Source organism: Emys orbicularis, chromosome 2 (assembly GCF_028017835.1).
Source record: "Emys orbicularis isolate rEmyOrb1 chromosome 2, rEmyOrb1.hap1, whole genome shotgun sequence".
In the NCBI taxonomy this organism is placed as follows: Eukaryota; Metazoa; Chordata; order Testudines; family Emydidae; genus Emys; species Emys orbicularis.
This window is the reverse complement of record NC_088684.1, coordinates 279,113,514-279,136,641: the sequence shown is the minus strand read 5'-3', so window position 1 is coordinate 279,136,641 and position 23,128 is coordinate 279,113,514. Positions and strand designations below refer to the sequence as shown.

The following is a 23,128-nucleotide window of genomic DNA, read 5'->3' as shown; positions in this document are numbered from 1 at the left end:
AACCTTCTCTTTGTTAAGCTTAAACTTCTGAAACTCAATCACCATCTGCCCCTCCACCAGGCAATGAAGAGGAGAGTTCTTCAGGCTCCCAGATTTATGTGCAGGGCTCTGCTGACCATCTGCCTATGTTGACTATCTGGAACCTGCACCATTGAGGGACATTTCCAGACTTCTACCATCAAAGCCTGCCAAACATCCCACTCGTTATAATCAACCCTGCATGCCCCCTCCATTCCTGTATGATCCTCCCAGTGGACATACTGGGATCCTTGGCGGCTTACCAGCAAGAGTTTTCTGAAGTGCTCGGTGCTCATGTAGATCATTCTTTGACAACATTCTCCAACTCCTATTCCTCCACAGCAATCTTTAAGGCAGGAGGATACATTCAAGGACCAGGAAAGGATAGCAGATGAGGAGGCTAAGCCACAGTCTAATATTTCTTCTTCCTCTCCAGATGAAGCTGTCATCCCCCCCACCATCTCACATTGATGATTTCAAAGTTTCAAGATCTGATGAAGAGGGTGACAGACACCCTTCAGACCCAATTAGAAGAAGTGCAGGAGACACAGCACCAATTGCTTGACATCGTGCACACACCATCATCAGCATGGGCTGCCCTTCCTATAAATGAAGGACTATTAGAGTCTGCCAAGTCCTTTTGGCAGACTCCTACTACTGCCCTCCTCCCCACCCCCCAGCAAAAAGACCAGATAAAAAGTATTATGTCCCAACTAGGGGCTCTGAGGTTTTTATTTTCCCACCCCACACCAAATTCTGCGTCCATGACTAGAGTAAATGAGCATCATAGGCAACATCATTCGAAGCCTACATCCCTTGACAAGGACCACAAGCACTTGGATCTTTTGGGGATGAAGAGTTACTCTTCTGTTACCCTACAATTCCCAACTGCTAACTGTCAGGAGAGTCTGAAAAAATACAGTCACATTAATTATATGAAGTTTAGCTCTTTTATTGAACATCTACTGCAAAAGCACAAAGAACCATTTCAAGCCATCATTGCAGAAGGGCAGTTCTTGGCTAGAACAACCCTGCAAACTTCTCAGGATTCAGCTGATACGGCAGCTCATTCCATTGCTACAACTGTAGTCATGTACAGGATGTGACAAAGTGATGCATTTTTGTAATACTATTAAGATTATGATTTGCTGTGCCTCAGTTTCCCGCTATACTTTGCATTGTTACCTAGTGGTTGCAGAAGAGTTAAATCTACTCTTGGGGCAGAGCAAGAGACATGAGGTGTTGTGTTCTGTAACTGTCTGGGGTGGCATGCATGGGTTGTTAAAAGGACTGGCTGAAACTGACCCATATCAATGGAGAATTCTGAAAGACAGTGGGAACCCCAGGGGCCAGGACATTCACACCTAGCAACCAATAATCAAGAGGAAGGAGATTTCCCCCCACCTCTCAGCAGGGAAGCAGAGCAAAGGCCCCAGCTCAAGATCAATGGACCGAAAGGTGTCAGGATACTAGAATAAAAGTTGGCTTATGGTAGTGAATCAGCAGCTCTCACCTGGGACTGACGACAGAAATGGAGAGCCAGAGGCAGAAAATGATTCCATGGCAGCTTGGCTGGGTGGAACACTGGCTTGGCCAGAATGAAGTATGTATTAATCTTTGTTTCTCTATGCCAGTGGTTCTCAACCTATTTATGTGGCCACAATGTGTTATGTGGACCACAGGTTGAGAACTACAGCACCCCCCCCCCAAAAAAAACCCCTCCCACAGTCCTCTATGCCCAGACCCCTCCACAGAGGAGGGCCAGGAGCGGAGCCGTGGGTGCAGGGCCAGGCAGCTGGGACCCCAGGCATGGGGCCAGGAGCAGAGCCCCACATAAAATATGGGGGTGCTGCAGCACCCACGCAAACCCCTAATCCTGTGCCTATGCTGCCCAGTGCTCCTCACTCCATAGAGCCCCCCCAAACCTCCCCAGAGACCCTCTCTCCCGCACCTTGCCCCCCTGCGGCACTCACCAGCCCCTTGCTGGCAGAAGCACTCCAGCAGGGCTGTCACACGCTGTCTCTCCCTTAGCCAGCCCCACCCTCTGCCAGACCAGAGCTGCACATTTTGAATTTTTTTTTTTAAAGCACACAACTAGGCTGCAGCTGTGTGCTAATTGGGCCGCTAATTGAGAACCACTGCTCTATGCTAATATAAGATCTTCTCTATAGTCTCTGTTCAATTGACTAATAAATCCCTCTCTGTTTTGAAAAGGCTCCCTGGTGTCACTGCAAATACTTGCTGAGGTGCATAGGTCCCTGAAGAGTGTAAAAGTCTTAGACCTAGGAATTTATCTCAGGTGGACTTGGTGGGCAGAGCTTACAGTGTGAAGCAGGTGTGCTGGATCCCAGAGGCTAAGTCTTGGATGCATTGAGGCTGGGTGGTCTACCTGTAAGGAAGAATGGGACCTCTTGGGCATCTGGCACAGTGAAGGAGTTCCTCTACAGGACTATTTAAAAGCTTGGACATAGCACAGATCCTGTGGATCTGTGACACGGCATCATGGCTTCACAGGGAAATCCTGAGGACTGAAGTCCAGAACACAGTAGAGGACCTCGCTTTTGGTGGTCTAAAGTTATTCAGTGACGCTACGGATGATTTGCTGCATGCTTTGAAGGACTCCAGAGTGATCCTTCATTTGCGGGGCATATATACGCCTGCGAATAAAAAGAGGTTTAGTCAATCTCAGATGGCACAGAGATCATGCCCTTCCCAATTCTCCATTTTCCACAGACCACCAGAGCCACCTAAAAAAAACCCCACATTTCAAAAAGGAAAATTTTCAACTACTACAGCAACTTTGATCAGCAGCTGACGATGGCCAAACGTTCCTTTGGACTGCTCAGTTGAGAGCCATGAACATTCCTCTGATCCAGACCTGCTGCTGCACCATCTTACTTCACTCAGTTTTCATCTTGATTGCACTAACCTGGCAAATCTTTCCTTTTGACTGGCCATTAATCTTCCACTGACACCCAGTCTTCTCACACAGGACTCTGGGAATGTCCTTAGCCCAATCTGAATACATTGCAGCTCAAGGCCTAGCACCTGATGGTTCTCATGCTAGAACAATCTTGCTCCACAGCCGTTCAGGAGGTTCTGCTGAACAGTAGAAAAGATTCTACCAGAAAGACTTATCTTCAGAAATGGAAAAGGTTTTACCACTAGCATACTCACCATAGTTTGTCTCCTATTGACTCTCCCATCTCCCAGGTGTTAGAATACTTACTTACTTTGAAGAAAGCACAGTTCCGTTAAAGTTCACCAAGCTGCCATCACAGCATTCCATTCTCCAGTAAAAGGTTTATAAGTATTTGCTCCCCTTGTAACGTTGAGATATATAAAGGGTCTGTAAAACCTCTTCCCTAATGTTAGACACCCTATTCCCACTTGGGACTTTTAATTTAGTTCTCAGAGCTTTGAAGAAGCCACCCTTTTAACAGTTAACTTGCTCACTTATGAGCCTCTCCATGAAAACTGCATTCCTAGTGACTATTACCTCTGCCTAAAGGGTTGCAGAACTGGGAGCTTTAATGGCTGATTCTCCTTATGCTGTCTTTTTCAAAGATAAAGTTTTTCTCTTCAACCACCTCCACCTTTTTTATCCAAGGTTACTTCAGATTTTCATATCAATCTATTATTTATCTCCTGGTATTCTACACCAAGCCTCATCAGTCAAAACAGGAAGCTGTCCTTCATAACTTATCTATCAGGAGAGCGTTGGATTATTATCAGGACAGGACTAGACCTTTGTGACCTCCCTGAGATTGGTTGTTTTCATGGTGGACAGAGCTAAAGAGGTTCCAGTGACTATCCAAAGGCTTTCTAAGTGGGTTTCTGGTTGCATACTCTCCTGTTATGTGACTAATGTACCCTGCCCCTTCCATGAGATCGTACTGTGTCTGGCCCTGCTAAAGGATGTCTGTTAATGGAAAAAAGCAAGGCTAATACATGGGCTTTGATTCACACTTTCTCCAGACACTAAGCCTTCCTGGGCAGGTGCTCCCTTTGGCTCTGCAGTCCTACACACAGCCTTAGACTGAGTTTTGAAGCCCCCACCTCCTTTAGGGGTACTGCTAATGAGTCACCTCACAAAGAGCACCCATAGGGACACTATTCAAAGAAGAATGAGAGGTTACTTCCTTGTACAATAACTGGAGTTCTTCAAGATGTTTGCCCTTGTCAGTGCTCCACAACCCACCCTCCATCTGATCTTCTTGGGGCTTTGAGGTGCAGAAGGAATTGAGGGCAGTTTGCCCATGCAGCCCTATATATCCTTGGTGTGAAGCATGAGAATGCATAAGGTGCGTGTGCAAACTGAGAGGGCGCTGCTGCCGAAAATCTCCAATGGAAGGCAAGTGCGCACCCCCAGTAGAGGACCCAGAAGGATACACATCTCAAAGTACTCCAGTTACTATACAAGGTAAGTAACATCTCTTTCATTTTGGCTTCCAATGCTTTGCAAATGATCAAACAACCTTATTAAATAAGCGTAATAATGTGTTTTGTACTTAGTAGCTGAATGGAAAAGGTGCCAATGTGGCTTTGAGAGCCTGTTGTGATATTACACATTAATTATTTGACTTGGACTTCAATTTTTATTTTGTATTTGTTTTTGTTCTGACACCTAGATGACATTCCAGTTCAGTATATGGGACAAAATCCGAGATTTGGGAAACCTGTCAACCACTACTTTCTCCAACCTGGTTTCTCTGTTGGCCCACTTGCTAAAGACAAAATCACTCTCCCTATCAGTCTTCAAGGTCAGCATAGTCTCTATTAAAATATTTGTGCACTTCCACCTCATTTGTTAGTTTTATGGTAAGTGTGTGTGTGTGTGTTCCTTGTTATCTAATCTGTATTACAGCTGGTTATTTAGTTTTGAAACAAATTATTCCGAACTTCCTAGTTAAAGTGAACTTTACTTGCCTATTTTCTAAAACTGCCCCAAATGTAGGGATCTGATTTAGTTTCATACAAGTGGTTCTAATGGCCAAACAGATTAGATTAATTTACTTTTTATTTATTTATTTTTAAAAGAACTGTGGCCCAGTGGTTAGGGTGCTGGTCTGGGACTTGCAACACCCAGGTTAAATTCCCTGACCTGCCACAGATTTCCTGTGTAACCCTGGATAAGTCACTTAATCTCTCTATCCTATAGTTCCCATCTGTACAATGTGGATAGTATCACTTCCCTGCCTCAGCGAGGTGTTGTAAGGTTAAGTTCATTAAAAAAGACTGTGAGGCGCTCAGATACCCTGGTAATGGAAGTCACAGAAGTACTTAAGATGGCTATCCAGAAGATAAACAGAATTTGGGCTCAAGTATCAGAGGGCTAGCCGTGTTAGTCTGGATCTGTAAAAAGCGACAAAGAGTCCTGTGGCACCTTATAGACTAACAGACGTACTGGACCATAAGCTTTCGTGGGTGAATTCACCACCGAAGTGGGTATTCACCCACGAAAGCTTATGCTCCAGTACGTCTGTTAGTCTATAAGGTGCCACAGGACTCTTTGTCAGAATTTGGGCTATTGCAGACAACAATAAATTATTAATTGTTCCTTTTTTAAAAGAGAATTTGAGTTTAAGGAAATACACTTTTCCCCCCCAACCTCATCCTGTCTTTACTGGTGGAATTTCACCCTTTTTCATGTATTGAATGTCCTGGTGGAGTTGCTGGTTAATCCCTACCAGACACACACATGCTCTTTATAGCTGCTGAAAGCCAGCAGTGAAGTTTGGGGCCATTACTGATAAGGATTGTTATTGCTTTCCTTTTGGGAGGGCAAGATGCCAAACCATTTAAACAGTGGTTAAGACCTTGCCCAAAAAACCATCACCTGATACTAATGACCTTGATTATTACTTCCTTATCTCAAACCTTTGTGTTTTGAGGAAGGCTGTGGGTGAAACCTGGGTTCCACTGATTTCATCAGCCTGGCCTACACACAGCTTTTGTAGTGGTGTGACTGTCAGCTGGGGGCAGGGGAGTGATAATTTTTCTGAAAGCTATACCAGTACAACCCCTAGCATGGTTGCAGTTTTACTGGTATAAAGATGCCTTAAACTGATAACATAGTGCACGTCTTCACTAGCAATGTTAGTAGTCGCGGCATACCGCTGGGAGAGAGTTCTCCCAGTGCTTAAAAAAAAAAACCCACCTCCACGAGGGGAATAACTATCAGCACTGGTGCACTGTCTATACTGGCACATTGCAGCACTCACGAGTGCTTTTTCACACCCCTGAGAGAGAAAGTTGCAGCGCTGTAAAGTGCCAGTGTAGACAAGCACTTATTCCACTTCCCTTACGGGAACAAGCTCTATTGAAAAAAGCAGCTTTTATACTGGTATAACAGCATCCACACTAAGGGAGTTGTACCACTTTAACTGTACCAATATAGATAAAGAAGTCCAACTTTTGTGTAGATGAGCCCTAAGATCCTAATTCATTCAGTCTGAAGTCTGGGTATGGTATAGCCACTGCATTAATGTTCTTCATATGGACAGAAGTCTGGTGCTGTGATGGGTTGGGTCACAGAGACCCCCTTGGGACTGCCACTGATGTGCTGAGACTACCTCTGAGTCCGTTTTCCCTGCCAGCTTGGGACTTCAGAACTCTGCCTTGTCGAGCGCAGACACGCTAGCCTGCTGCAAACACAGACCCAGGTCTGAACCACATCCCCCAAAAGCTACAGACTTAACTGAAGACAGCTTAAGAAGTGCTCCTGTCTCCAGCATCCAGATACCCAGTTCCCAATGGGATCCAAACCCCAAATAAATCCGTTTTGCTCTGTATAAAGCTTATACAGGGTAAACTCATAAATTGTCCACTCTCTATAACTCTGATAGAGAGATATGCACAGCTGTTTGCTCCCCCAGGTATTAATTACTTACTCTGGGTCAATTAATAAACAAAAGTGATTTTATTAAATATAAAAAGTAGGATTTAAGTGATTCCAAATAATAACAGAACAAAGTAAGTTACCGAGCAAAATAAAACTAAACACGCAAGTCTAAGCCTAATACATTAAGAAACTGATTACAGATAAAATCTCACCCTCAGAGATGTTCCAATAAGCTTCTTTCACAGACTAGACTCCTTTCTAGTCTGGGCCCAATCCCTTCCCCTGGTACAGTTCTTGTTAGCTCCAGCTCAGGTGTAGCTAGAGGATTTCTCATGACTGCAGCCCCCTTTGTTCTATTCCACCCCTATATACTTTTGGCACAAGGCAGGAATCTTTTGTCTCTCTGGGTCCCCACCCCTCCTTCTAAATGGAAAAGCACCAGGTTTAAGATGGATTCCAGTACCAGGTGACATGGTCACATGTCCTATGAGCCCCCAAGCCTTCATTCTTCCCGGCCTGACTCACAGGAAGGCTTGCAAGTAAACAGAGCCATCTACAGTCAATTGTCCTGGTTAATGGGAGCCATCAAGATTCTAAACTGCCATTAATGGCCCACACTTTGCATAATAACAATCGGACCTCAGAGTTATATTTCATATTTCTAGTTTCAGATACAAGAATGATACATTCATACAAATAGGATGAACACACTCAGTAGATTATAAGCTTTGTAATGATACCTTACAAGAGACCTTTTGCATCAAGCCTATTCCAGTTACATTATATTCACGCTCATTAGCATATTTTCATAAAATCACATGTAGTGTAACATCACAGGTGCCTATGCTGATTTTTAGTGCATCTGCCAGCAGCCTTTGGGGGCACTCAGATATTGCAGTGATAGGTATTGTAATGTCTGTAAATAAATATATTGTTTAAAAATATTGTTGTGCATTACGTGTGTTTTGGATTCACCTTTGGGTCCACTCTGTCTTAGGTACCTTCAAAGTATTTATCTCCTGGGTATCTGGTTGCCTTAGTATATCAGGTAGAGGTGACCAGGTTGTTCTTCAGTGGCTTCATTCCTTCCTGCAAGGTTTTAGAAGGCAGTGTTGGACAATTGCTCATGCAATCAGCATGCGCACTCACGCCAGATTCGACAAGATTCTGTTCTGTTGCCACTCTTGTTCAATATCTATGTGAGGTCAGTAGGTGTTTTGGATTGAACTACCATGATTATTCTTAGTTTTTCATCTCTAAACTCTCAAATTATGCAAGGCATATTTCTTTAATTTATGATTGGTTTATTTTTTCATCTCTGGTCCTGGATGGCATCGCAACAAGCATAATAATAAGTTACTGAATAAATGAGACCTATTAAAGCATCCTAAGTATGTTAATTAGTTTAAAATATTTTTAAGAGGTCTTCAGTGTTAAGTCTAACATTTGCTGTCTTGTTAACTAGGTAGTTGAATTCAGTGAACTGGATAAACCCAAAGTCCACTTCTTGCGGCAAGTGTTATATATACTATTAATAAAAACAGACTTGGAAGAACTTACCAGCATTTTTGGAAGGTAGGTGATCATTGATCTTCCCAGAGAACATTTGGTGAGCAGTAATTGGACACACAAAAGGGATTTGCTTATTGTATTTATTTTAATTATCCATTGCTTACCCCAAACCCTTGACGCCTCACTTCTTACAATGCAAGCTTTTTTGCGAAAAGTCCATCTCTTCTTATATGTTCGTACAGCACCTGGCACAATGCTGCCCTGGTTTTAATTGTGGTCTGTAGGTGCTACTGCAGTATAAATATATTATGGAATTTTTACACACAACATTAATACAAATTTTGAAATACTCAATACATCAACTATCGCTATCAAGCAAGAACAATAAAACTGTTAATGCACAAAGCTGACATACCAGCCACCCCAAAAATCTTTACTCTATGTATGGAACTAGAATTCAGTCACATGGCAGAGTTATTCTTGCTACAACATTTCCCTGTTGCAGAAAGGAAATAATGGAATTAATCAGGGGGAAGTTAACTCTCTTTAGTATTGCAGCATCTTATATAGAAATCTCTATTCTTCATATTAAAGGGGCAAGGGTTATTAACTGAACGCCTTTTAGAGGTAATCAGACGAAATGTCTTAATCGCACTGAAGTGGCTAAAATTTAGACCTGATTCTATACCCACAATGGACGGCTGTGTATAAGTGACTATGACATTAGTTTTGTTACAGTCGGAATGCTTTTAAGATCTCATCCACTCTACATATTGGAACAGTGCTGAATAAGGGTCACAGGTAATCTGGTCTCCTGACATGTTGTGTATTTGTACTGCAGTCAGGGCCTTAGTTTGTAAGCTATTCCAGGAAGGAACTTTGCTTTTTTAGTTTGTTTCTAAAGAGCCATGGAAATGGTGCCATATAAATATTTAATAATGGAAGAGATAATAGTGTATATTCTGTGGAATTAGATCTGCCAAAAATACTAAAGTAGTAAAAGATAATGTTTACATTTGTAGAACTACACATAAAGTGGAAAGTCTGTATTGCCATGTACTGTCTTTCAAATTTTATTCCATCCATTAAAAGATGCAGGAGGTTTGCCACACGTTGCTTACATTTTTGACTATGCCCTAACTAATATTTTAAGTCAAGTCTCTTAAAAAATACTTTAAAATTACAAACTACCTTTTGAGAAATAGATTGCATGTGAAGTATGTTCAACTGTTTGCCAAACCAGTGTAGGCCTGCACTTGTTAATATTAAATTTAAAAAAAAAAAGTTGGGCTTTTCTTGATAAATTTTCAGTTTGATTTTTCTCAAAACCTGACAGCATAGCAAAAGAGAATTTATAACATTGTTCAGTTGGAAAGTAGGAAACCGGAATTATTTCTGATTTGTGTGTCGGTCTTTTTCAGGTTAACTGACAACCCAAAATTAGGAATGTTGCGTGAAGGTTTGAAGCTTTTCCTTTCCCACTTTTTCCTGAAGAACGTACAAGCACACAAAAGCGCTGAAGAAGCCAGCTTACTAAAAGAAAGAGTTGAACTAGTAAGCAGGTCTTTGCAAGCCAGAGAATCCAGATTAAAACTATAGTTTTATTTTCAAATAAGCCTGCGTGGAAAATAAGGACTTCATGAAACCACAAAGCTGATCTTGACAATGTTTTTCACAGGCCAAAGACTTGAGATGCTGAGCAGGATTGTAATGCTGCAAAAGACCCCCTATTTTGAGGTGATGTAGGATTGCACACTCCTAAAAAATGGTTTCAAGTTTGGGGGGAAATAGAAACATAAAATACTGAAGAAGGAAAAAAGTATATATCTTTATACATTGTTCATTGCTTTAAAAACTATTGTCTTCCCCATACACCTCCACTCTGTATACCTCATTTGCCAGTTATCAGGCAAGACAGCTGAGTTTCCTTTAAAGTTTAGTTAATACCACTTATCAGTCAGCAAGAGGTAGTGTTCAGCAACCCCGAGCTTCTAGCCTTCCTAATTCCTGGAAGATCATGGAGTAAGATTGGGTTTGATATTCAGACCTGTTCATTTTTTTACAGAATAAATAAAACCGAATTTTGTTTCTGTGCTACATTATGGTCTATGATTTTAATGTGAAAGCTTTTTAATAACATAATTGTATTGTTATCTGTTGTAAAACAGGCCACTAGAGGGTGCAGTCTTTGGGGAGTAAGTCTTGTAACTACTCCCCAGTTTTAAATAAAATTGAATCATAGAAGACTAGGGTTGAAAGAGATGTATTGATTAACTCTATGATTTGTTTACCTGCATCTCTGTCAGGAAAAGATCTTTTGATGTTTCCATTATAAACCTTGGTGGACTGACTGAAGACCTAACTTGCTCAGTTATATTGGGTTTAAATATCACAGCATAATTTATGCTAATACTTTAACCTAATTGCCTAGTGCAATTTTATTGTGCTTCATGGTGCTTGTTTTGCTGCCTTCTAGTTTAAAATTTTGCCAGCTGTTTACTATTTGAGATATTATTAAACTTTTTAATTCAGATTTTACTATTAATAGAGAGCAAGCGATAGCCATCAGTTCAGTATCAGGCTTTCAAACTATCTTCCAAAAGAGAATACTTCAGTTAATACCTACTCTACTATCCATCCAGCTGTTTGAAGGTCCCTCTAATTTTCTTTGCATAACAGCTCATCTTTTGTGGACTGGGTGAAGTCTGGTATTTATATTATATGTTGTTTGTTTGCAATGTTGTTGTAGCCATGTTTGTCCCAGGATATTAGAGAGACAAGGTGGTGAGGTAATATATTTTAATGGACCAACTTATGTTCCACTAAAGCTTTCAAGCTGCACAGAGCCCTTCTTCAGGTCTGAGAAAGGTACTCACAGCTAAATACAAAGTAGAACAGGCCAGGACCCACCAACTCAGTGTCATCAGACCCTGCCATAACAGATGCAAAACCAACAGACATATCTCCACTACTGCAATGATCAATACCACCCCCCCCCCAATACACCTTTCAATATCCATGGGTCCTACACATGCCTATCATAACGTGTAGTGTACCTTATCCAGTGCATCAAATGCTCCAATGACAAGTATGTGGGCGAAACCAGACAATCACTATGCTCTCAAATGAACTCACAGAAAAATATGACTATAACTTCCTACCACTTGTTGGTGAACACTTTTCATAAAACGATCACTCTGTATCTGACCTCTCAGTCCTTCTTGTCAAAGGAAACCTGCACAAACCCTTCAAAAGATGAGCCTGGGAGCTTGAATTCATAAATTTACTAGACACTAAAAATCATGATCTTAATAAAGACACTGGATTTATGGTTTATTACAACAATCTGTAACCCACTAACTCCCCTTTTTTGTCCTATCACTGCAAAAGTGTTAACTGGCCACTTCACATTGAATGATCTCTCACAATATGTATTAATTATTGATGATAAACAATCTGTTCCATCTTGTGGTTAGCTATGACACTGAAAAGAGATCTGTGTAGCTCGAAAGCTTGTCTCTTTCACCAACAGAAGTTGGTCCAATAAAGATATTACCTGACCCACCTTGTCTCACTTATATTAGATAAAACCATAGTTTCATGATTGTTTTTGCCACCTGTAGTAAATTTCTTCATTGTTGTGCCAAAAAACAAAGATTATTCTGATACCATTAGGCTGCATCGATGGCTTAGTGATCTAAACATATGTTTGAAATACTCTCCTTGGAACCATAGGCTCATGCTCCCAGATGCTATAGCAATGCATATGCAATAAATCCCAGCGGGGTGGACCTAACCCATCTTCCTACAGGTGTAAACAAAGAATGCGTTATGACATTTATATTGTTGATTAATTATTCTGAATACCAATAGTGCCTGGTGCTATAAAGACAGTCCCTGCCCCCAAGGAGCCTACTGTCTAAATACACCAACGTACCATTTCAAGTACGAAGGTGTTTGAAGGTTCACTCTCTGCTCTATGGATGTTAAAGATCCCATAGCTCTTTTTTGGAAGGACTGGGCCTACTCATAAAAAATGCACTTTTCTCCAGCTCTCCTGGAAATACTGACTTAGTTGTCTCTTTGGTGCTTGATAAAGTGCTTTGGGATCCATGACACAATATTTTAGTTACTACTTAGTCACTCTGATTTCTGTGTTTTGATATCAGTGTGTAAGGCTCCCTCAGATTTGCCTCTGTCCAAAGAATTTGTTTCTATCTAAGAGCCCAGCATAAATGTGTTTCATTGCAATTGGTTCCCAGTAAAGTCTCAATTCACTGGACAGTAGAAATGGTTGAAAACAAGAAAATGGTGAATTTCTTTTTTTCATTGTTTGTCAGTCTTGTTGAAAAATAAAATTAAAAAAATAAAATTTTGGAAGAAATTCTCCCCAGCTCAACTGAACAGTAGCATTCAGGCCCAGCAAAAGGGATGCCATCCAGAACAGCCATTGGGGCCATTACTGAGGTTGTTATTGCCTTCGTTTGGGAAGGGCAAGATGCATGGAGCAGTGGACAAAGAAAATCAAAGACACAATCAACTTAAAATTCTCAGCTCTGACTGAAAATGTTGTAGCTAGTATTGTGACAGGTAACACCCACAATCACTCAGAGAGAGAGAGAGAGAAATGTTTTTGCTTTCTTCAGTTTACTTTAGGCTATTGGCAGTACTTTATTTAGTAATTTCTCTGTATAATCAGTCCATTTCCTCTTTTGTTTGTGTGGGTCTTTCATGCGACAACAGGTGAGGGGGGGGAAATGTGACTGAAGCCACAAAATTGGCAGGGAAACTTTGAGCCACTGAAGTACCTCAACCTACTTTTTTACAAAGCGACAAAGAGTCCTGTGGCACCTTATAGACTAACAGACGTATTGGAGCATAAGCTTTCGTGGGTGAATACCCACTTCGTCAGATGCACGACGAAGTGGGTATTCACCCACGAAAGCTTATGCTCCAATACATCTGTTAGTCTATAAGGTGCCACAGGACTCTGTCGCTTTTTACAGATCCAGACGAACAGGGCTACCCCTCTGATACTTGACTACTTTTTTACTTGATTTCAAGCTCCGGGCATCCCTTTAACACAGCCACACTGTCAAATGCTAGGATGCAGATAGTTCCCTTGGGAGTGACAGTGCCAAGCCTCAAATCCCCATTCCTGCAGCTGGAGTTACACTGACATAAAACTGGTGTAACTGTATAGAGATTCAGGCTGCTGTGAAATGCATGGAATCGAGCTAAGTACAAAAGCACTCAATTTAGGCCACAGCAATTGCCTATTAATTTATTTGCTTTTGGGGTGGGCGGAGAGGAAAATGTTAACATATTTGGTTTAATATGTAATGAATCTATACATGTAAACACACATTATTCCAGCTGGTGTTTGCCTTGTTCTTAAAGAAAATTTAAATGTTCCCCTTTAAAATAATCAAAATGTGACAGGCTGTTACTTCCTTGTCCAATTGCTTCATTTGTAGTCAAAAGTGAATATCCTCTATTACCAATGGAAATGCTGCCTAGCGTTTTATGGTTCTGAATACATTAATTTGCTGCAGCTGCCAGAGACACAATTGCTACTGCAATTAAGGGTGCTGGCTTTAACCTTGCAGTTTAAAGTTACAATCAGTTTTTATTTTTTTTATAACTGAGATTTGTCTTTCCTGAACTATCATTTATCATACAGAACTGCTGTTTGCGCCTCTGACATACAGCATAGCTACTGCTTCTGTTTCCAGCAAGAATCAGTTTTGCCTACAACTTTTGTCAAAAAACATGTTGATGTGGCATATTCTAAGAATCTTTTGAAAATATGAATTTGCAGGGGAAGTTGCTGAAATATGGTGCTGTTCCACATTGCAATGCTCAGAGAGCAACAAAAGTTGCCTTCAGAGAATTTGACCAAACACACTGAACTGGTGAAAGAAATCAACTGAGATTTGAAAGTTCTAGGATATAGGTATGGTATCTTAAATTCTGTGTGGTGTGTGCAGTCTAAACGATGGTTTTGCATGGTCCCAAAGGCAAGACTGCTATGACCTGCTGGGGGTGAGTAACTTTGGGGATGCCTCATTTGCATCTCCGGGCATGTACACACGAATTTACCTGCTGCATGCTGCCAAGCCTGTGTTGTGGTATTGTCCCAAGTATAGAATGAAATTTTGAAAAGGAAAACACTGGGCGACAATAAATTGAACACCTTTTTCTTCCCAGTAAAGCTTACTATGCCAAGGCACCTCCTCTTCTTAACAGGGTTGTCTATGGTATTACTGCAGAAAGAAAGTGGCTTTCTCCAAAACTGGACACCAGCAGGAGTCTGCCATGGAAGTTATACCTCCTTCAGCACTTTCCTTCCACTTTGTGCATCGCAGAATACAGCTTCACTCATTTTTAAATATTACAATATTTAACACCTGCTGGCTTTTCTTCATCTCTAGTTAAAGTAAAAACTGAAACATGTTTCCTGTTCATTTGAATGAAACAAAATTGCTTTTTTATAAAATGGCCAAGATCCTTTCTGAGGGGCTAGGGTTTTATTATTCCATGAATATAATATGATTTTCAGAGTAATGGAAAATACAGTATATTAGAAAACCATACAGCTATTGTAATTCTGGCTCTTACACCTGAAAAACTAATCGAAAATACTGTGAGATTTGCTTTAGATTGAGTCAAACCATACGTGTGATGTTTCATTGTTAGATATATTGCAGAATATTTCAGTCTTCAACCTAGGTAGTATAATCCACACAGATCTATTATCACCATTTCAGCCCCTCCGCGCCCCCGCCCCCTCCCCCCGGCCTTTTTTTTTAGTAGACAATGAGGTTTTAAACCCTTTCCTGGTTTTTGTATCAAAATTAACAGGGCAATAAAGTCTGTTTTCCAGCTTTGGCTGGAGTGTTGCACTGATAAATCATCCGCAAATCCCTTTGGCAGGTTTTAACGCTATACCTGAATGGCCCAAGTTTCTGCAGGCTTTTCAACTTTCTGTTTTTCCATTGTCCTGTGCAAGGGGGATGATAGCTGATATCAATTCTGTTCTGAAATCACAATCACAAGCCTGGCTGTCGTATCTGCCTTTGGCAAAGGTGTGCAACTCAATACTGCACTTAAAACACATCTGGCATGGTTTGATTTGTATTGTTCTTCATAACTTCATATGTTAAAGGTTACTGCCTGGGAGGAGAAGTAGGCCAAATACTTTTCTTTTGTGACAGGGCTTTCAAGCTAAATAAATATACAATTGACAACTGTTGTTCTAACATTTTATTGCACACAATCCAGTATAGCTTAGTATGGCTGACTACATCCCTTGTGTATATGAAACAATATGGGATCTTTTGATGTTGGGGATGACCAGAGTCTAGTCTCTGTTTTAATGAGATAATCTGACCTTTATGGTAGGTTTGCCAAAGGTTGGGTCTAGATTGATCTATATCTATTTTTGTGTTTATTTTTTTTGCATTGGCCTGATATCAGGAAATTGTAGATGGAAGTATCTGACTTCTACCATATGTCACTTTTTGTGATTTCATCTCCTGAAGGAACTTTCTCTCTCCCTCCAATAAAGCTTAGCTTACCTCAAGGCCTAGAGGCATACAAATCACAGCTGCCCCTATAAAACAGCTGTTCTGTACCAAAACCTGTTGCAGTCTGCATTCTTACTTTAAAAAGAAGTGAATTACAGTAGCCTTCCACTGATGGATTCATGCACAAGTCAGGGTCTGGTATCACTTGGCTTCCTTAAGCTCCTTTAAGTTATAGAAAGAAATGTAACAACCACCCAAGGGCAAGGAGTTTAAGAATGGGTAGTTGACAGCAAATCCTATTATGCACTTTAAATATATTTATTAGGACTTTTGTCCTTGGATTGTCAAACTTCTAAATTTATTTAAATCTGTTTCAAGGGCTTCAAATTAGGTAAACTGAAACCTGTAAAGTACGGTAAGTAAATAAATAGTAAATACTAAAAACGTGTATAAGATCCTAAATCATGCTTGAAACAAAAGGGTAGGTGTTAAAAATCACAAATAAATGCCTTTGATGAACAGGTTCTTTAAAATTATTTCCTCTTTTACCTAAATACCAGAACCTGGGTTCAGGCTTCTTTGCTGCTTCTACAAGAGATTGAGATCCCTGAAGTTTAGCCAGGGCCTGGCCATTGTTGTCAATGGCAAGGTTCCACCTGGCCTTGTCTCCAAAGGGAATTCTATCTATCCAGCCATGTGTGAAATACACAGTGAAGGAAGCTGTCAGTCCATTTAGAAAAATGAGTAATATTAAAAAGGTCAAATATTTAATCAAATTACACACACACACACAAAGTTAAGAGCAGCCTCCCCCTGCAGCTGTGGCAGTGCCTATCATAATGAGAGTCTGGGCACAATGCTCAAGGACAGCAGGCTGGAGGAAGCCTCTTGTCCCCCCCTTCACCATTGTGCCATCCTGAAGTTGTGAAGTGAGAGTATCAGAGGGGTAGCCGTGTTAGTCTGAATCTGTAAAAAGCAACAGAGGGTCCTGTGGCACCTTTAAGACTAACAGAAGTATTGGGAGCATAAGCTTTCGTGGGTAAGAACCTCACTTCTTCAGATGCAAATGAGAGTGGAGCTTTTCAGGATGCACGTGTGGATCGTTAACCAAGCTGGAACCAATCACTGGCTCAGCCCATTGTGACAAGGCAAATGTAGATATTGCTAATTTGAATGTCCTGCAAAAAGGGGGAGGGGAGCACAACATTGTCCATGACAATTTTAATGAAAATTTCATCCCATTTTGTACCCAAGAAAAATTTCAAAATATGAAATGAGAATTTTAATGTTTGATTTTTTCCCAAAAAAGTTACGTACAGCTTTTTGACAGGCTATCATTACCAAAAGGTTCTGAAAATGACTGTCTGCATCCCTCACCCACCTCTGGATACTCCATCACTGACATTTTTAGAGATTAAAAAAATAGATGTTATAAACTCATAATAAAATCAACATTTTGCTGCTGGGTTATCTTCACCTATTGCTATGCCATATTTTAATGCACCTGTTCTGGAGGACAGGGCTGTATAAGAAACTGGGGTCTAGGTACTTTGTTGTTCTGCTGCATCAAGAATTAGAACAAGCGCTGTGCGTGAAAATACATCGCAGCCATTCTACAAAAAAATACAGAGCTGTGACGTGAACATATTGAACTGTTGCAGAGACAATGGTGGTAGGAAGGCTTAGCTGGATGGAACAGTGCATTTGGCTAATGTAGATGGAGCCAGAGAAGTTAAGACATTTGCCCAAAGTCATACAGCGCAAGGAAGAGCGCACAGATCTCCCACATCCCCGTCTGGTGCCTAAATCACAAGATCACATTTCCTCCTGCTTCAGAATTTTACACCGTTTTTGGATTAATTTTTTTATGTGTAGTTCAGTTCACCTAGTTTAGTTTAGTTTAGGTTCTCTCTTTCCCAAGTTGAATGGTTTGTTTTTATGAAGCTGCGTGGGCAGCTGTGATGGGTCATTTGGTTTTGGTTTTAGGTGCGGCCTGGGGTAGTTTGAGTGCAGCGGCCAGGTAGCAAAGATTAGGAAGCAGGAGACTGAGTAAAAAGCAATCATGAATTCCAAGCATTGCCTACAATGATAAAAGCTTTTGAGTGGAGCTCCAGGGAGCTGTTCACCAAAGGTTCAGACTGGTGACCTACTCCCCCTAGGCCTGCTCGGAAAAGCTTGCAAATTCATTGCCACTCACTCGGTAAGCTGAACGTGACAAGCAGGCTTGAAAGCTGCCGCTATTTATGTATTTGGTTCAATTGTTTCATCTGAGGTTTGAAACCAGCAAGAAAGAAGGAACTACAGCAACACTGGGTGAAATCCTGACCCCACTGGAGTCAATGGGAGTTGTGTCGCTAACTTGAGTGGGGCCAGGATTTCACCTCCTGTGAGCCAACAACAAAAATGGTACATTTACCTGCTTATATATTTCTTTTGAAAATTATCCCCAGGCCTGCAAGTTAAAAGGCTCTTTTTAAGAACACAAAGGCCTGATTTGCAAACCCTTATTTACACCCAGTGATACTTTGGGCCCAGATCCACAACGATACTTAGGTGCTTAACCCCTAGAGTTAGCCACCCCCAAAACCCCACTTGGCTGCCCTCTAACCCTGGAGGTGTCTAACCTCACTTAGGCTATGTCTACAATACTCCACAGCTTGGTCTATAGGGGTGTTAAGACCAGCCTACTCCATAGTGCTGCACTATAGCCCACCCCCACGTGGATACTGCATACGCAAACTAAAAAGGTTCCTAGTTCACATTAGTGTAGTCCTGTTGAAGAGAACTACATTAATGTGAACTAGGAACCTTTAAGTTTGTGCCTGCAGTGTCCACAGGGGGGAGTTACAGCGCAACACTTTGGGGCACGCTGTAATTTACACCCCTGTAGTCCAAACTGCGGTGCAGTGTAGACAAGTCCTTAGTGTCTACGTTTTTGTAATAAAAGTTCCCCAGGCTTCCATGTTTCTGCCTCAGAGCATGTGCACTACTGCCTCACTCTAGGCATCCAGGTGCCTATCTCCCCCTAAGCCCCAGAGCAATCCACAAATTGGGGAAAGGTAGGTTTTCCTCTGCCTATCTCACCCCTGGATCCCAATTGGGTAGGGGTACTCAGAGACCACCAGATGGGATCCTAGTCAAAATCTGGCTGGAAGAGAGAAAGATGGTGGTGCCACAGCTCACCTTATAATTTTTAGCCTAGTGGTTAGCACTCCCCAGAGATGTGGGAAACCCAGGTTCAATTCCCCTCTCTGTCTGAGGGGGTGAGAAAGGATTTGAACAAGGGTCTCCCACTACTCAGGAGAATGCTCTAACCATTGAGCTATGAGATAGTGTGACATGGGTCTCCCTCAGTGTCTCCTGTTGATCCAGAGAAAGAGAGCAAGGGAGAGAATGATTCTACAGTCCAGGGGTTAGGGCACTGTAGTGAGGTGAGTGGTCTCCCATTAGCCAGAGGGGGAAGAATCATTCCCTGAACCCAGGTGAGTGGAGTCAGGCCATGCTCATCCCTCCCATCAGAAGTTAAGAGGCAGGACAGGGAGTATAAAGGGTGGGTCGTGGAGCTCAGTTGCACTGCAGTCACCTGAGAAGATAGATTCCTTCTGCTCACTCCTGAGGCTGGAGACTGAAGGGGAGCCCTGCCAAGCTGAGGCAAATACAGTACAGTACTGTGTTAAGTGTAAACTATAAAAAATATAAAGGGAAAGTTTAAAAAAAGATTTGACAAGCTAAGGAAACTGTTTCTGTGCTTGTTTGATTTAAATTAAGATGGTTAAAAGCAGCATTTTTCTTCTGTATAGTAAAGTGTCAAAGCTGTATTAAGTCAATGTTCAGTTGTAAACTTTTGAAAGAACCATACGTTTTGTTCAGTTACGAACAACCTCCATTCCTGAGATGTTTGTGACTGAGGTTCTGTAATTATTCATACACAATATCATGTATAGGAGTTAGTCCTGGAAGAAATTTAGACTTTTCCTACTTAATTTATTATTATATGTAAATATTTATATTCTGACTGGGTTCCTGCTATGCGAGGTGCTGAACAAACACACACAAGAGAAAATTACTCCCCCAAAGGATTTACAGGAATTTTTCTTTCCCTATATTTACTCATTTCACTGTATAAATCTCTATCCCTTCATACTAAGTCTTTCTAAATTCATTTTATTTCCCCCACCAAAGATGGAGCCGATCGCAACGGATCAAGTTGGCAAGAGCAAATGGGACAAATGCCCACTTTTGTCAAAAAAGTGGGGTGTGGAGCAACGCACAGGGGGCGAGCGGAGATGCCAGCCCCATGCAGAGGGGAGACGGGGCTGAAGGGCGGGGAGGAAGAGTTCCAGGGCGTGGGGGTCCAGCATGGTTCAAGCGACCAGCGACAACCCCGAGTGGGGGGCCAGCAGGGTTTCAGCAACCAATAAGTAGTGACAGCCTCAAGCTGTGGGGGGAGCCGTGGCAGGGTTCACGTGACCAGTGACAGCCTCGAGCAGAGGCCCAGTAGGGTTCAAGTGACCAGTGACAATCTGGGGGGAGGGGCACCTCAGGCAAGCAGGGGGCCTTGGGCAAGTGGCTGGGGCCAGCCCCAGAGGGTGGCCCGTTTTTCCCTTTGGGAAATACAGTCACCCTACTCAGACTTGATAGAAAAGACAGATCAGGAGTTACAATAAAGGTAAGTTGAAAATGGACCTAAGTCCAAGATTTCATTGCTGGATGCCTCATTAGCTGGGTTTTGGGGGTGGGGAATTAAATTGATATTTTCACAACAAAATCAACACTCCCTTCCACAAATGCTCTAGCATTTCTCGGTTTATGCCAAAGCGGTTGGAGGATTACAAGAGACTTCTAATATCGGTGATGCCACAGAAAGATGCATTCTGGGCAGTGGTTAAAGAAATTACATTGAAACAGGAAAGGTAGGTCTCCCTCCATTAGCCAAAGAGGAGGGGGCGCTCTGAAGGAAGGCTGCTTACCCCAAGCCAGGCAGGGAAAGGGGAGATTTCCCTCTGCTTTTAGCAGAGAAGGGGGAGCTGCTGCACTCCACTCTACTCCCCTGCACTATAACCCCTGAATCTGGGACACCTTTACCAAAACAGAGAAATTCATGGAGAAAAAGGGATTTTAATATTGAAAAGATTTGTTATGTCTTTGCTGAGTTCCCCCCACAGCCCTGTTAGTAAAGGATGTTCGGTCACAGCACACGTTCCTTGGGTTTACATTTAGCTTTACAGCTCACCTATAATAATTAGATAGGACCCTTTTCACTCCTTTCATACTATGGGGGTCTATTATTGCTGTGCTAGAGAAGAGTCCATCAGCTTTTCCAAGACAATTTCCCATCACTCTGCTGTAAAAATTCACTCCAATCCAAAGCTTGATTTAAACATTCTTAGCCCACAAGTTAATTGCAGCATTTTAAGTCTGTTCAGCAATTCTAAAGTTAGGAGACTGGGGAAATAACTTTTAGGTGCTTTTTCAATTATTCAATTGCTAACCAGCTTTGTTTTCTAAAGCAGATGATATAAACTGCTGGTCTATAATATAGAAATGGCCTTGTCACAATCTGTACTCCCCCCTTCCAGCTTTCTCTAGCTGATCCTCTTCTAAGTAAACCTCTCATCCCCCCCCCAAAAAAAATCATTGAACTAACATGCCATTTGCTGCCATCACATGGTTTACCCTGCTTGTGTGTTCTACCCCTTTTCCCACCATGTGTGTCTGTCTTGACTATTTAGATTGTAAGCTCTTTGGAGCAGGGACAGTCTGCCATGCTGTTTGTACAGCACCTGGCACAATGGGGCCCTGTTCTTGGCTGGGCCTTAGGCACTACTGTAATAATGATAATAATAGTAAGAGACAGTCCTTGCCCGAAAGAACTTACAGGCTAAATAGATAAAACAGACAAAGGGAGTATTATTATCACCATTTTATAGATGGGGGAACGGAGAGTTTAAGTAACTTTCCCAAGATCACATAGGAAGTGTGTGGGAAATCCAGCACCTTAAGCACAAAAATCCTCCTTCCTCTCTAATCATGAGTGTGTGAATGATCTGTTATGGACCTTCATTTCAAACTTCCACCACATTAAGCTGTGTCTGAATATGGACTTTAATGATGGATACAGGTGAAAATACGCATTTTTCAATTGCCAAAATATGTATCTACATTGTTACACTACACATTTATCAATTCTAGCTATTTTCAACTCTATATACTGAATATTAACACCACTTTGTACTTATGTTGCCTTCATCTGAGGCTCTCAAAGCACTAGACATCAGACATGCCAAACCTGTGGAAAAAAACACAAACGCAGACATTTGGCTTGTTTTTGGCCTAAATGGCTTGTGAGTTGCTTGTTGGCTAGTTTTTTGGCTTGTAGCTTTTTTTTTTTTTATTATTATTGGCTCCCAGAAAGCAGGGGCAAGGGGAAGAGAGAGTCGGGGTGCACAGCGGGCCCACCACAGTCCCAAACTGCACACCAGGGGGATCTAGTCACTAAGTGTTGGGGTTCTTAGGGATTGGCTTGTTTTGGCCTTGTTTTGAAATTGGATTAGCTTGATTTTTGACTTATTGTGAAAGTCGAGGTGCTTATTTACCACCTGAAAGTTGGCAACTGTGCTAGACATAGGTGAACAAGTATTATCTCCACTGTGCAGAAGTGGAAACCAAGACAGGGACAGGTTAAATTACTTGCTCAAACTCTCATAGTAACCGTGTAGAAGAAGCAGGATTAAAAGCAATCATGTGCTAGTGGGGATTCTTGTCCCCGGAATGTCAGGTTGAAATTCTGCCACCAAACTGAAGAGATGGTTGGACTGAGCTGATAGCCCTCTTAGGCCAGGGGTGCCTAAATCATCCCTGCCAGAGATGACTTATCCCTGGGACTCATACACACACTTATGAAGAGCAATATTTTTTGCCTTTGAAATGGGCCAGATTGCACCAAATGGCAGCTGTTTTTAAAATAGTTTTGTGCAGGATGATACCCCCGCACAACTTACAATACCTTCCCCCACCCTTTTAAATGACACAAGTGGAATGCTGGGCTCCACCATCGGTATATTTATCTATGTGATCATCTATAAAACCCTGACTGGTTTGGAACACTGAGCTTCAGGGGTTAAAGGAGATTGAAACAGGATGGGAAGCTCTCCCTACACCAGCCAAGGAACAGGAGGATGGTGGGGAAAAGACTGCTACAGCCAAGCCAAGGAGAGAAGGGAGC

General features: G+C 41.9%; 1 protein-coding gene across 1 annotated transcript in view; it reads left to right on the top strand.

Annotated features, from left to right (window-relative positions):
• The window catches only part of NOM1 (nucleolar protein with MIF4G domain 1), a 29,768-nt gene extending 19,299 nt beyond the window's left edge, over positions 1 to 10,469 (top strand). Inside the window, exons 9-11 of the mRNA XM_065399250.1 lie at positions 4,650 to 4,781; positions 8,328 to 8,437; positions 9,796 to 10,469. Of these exons, the coding sequence (XP_065255322.1) occupies positions 4,650 to 4,781; positions 8,328 to 8,437; positions 9,796 to 9,973 (420 nt within the window). The 3' untranslated portion in view covers positions 9,974 to 10,469. The remainder of the gene's footprint in view (positions 1 to 4,649; positions 4,782 to 8,327; positions 8,438 to 9,795) is intronic.
• The last annotated feature ends 12,659 nt before the right edge of the window (positions 10,470 to 23,128 follow it).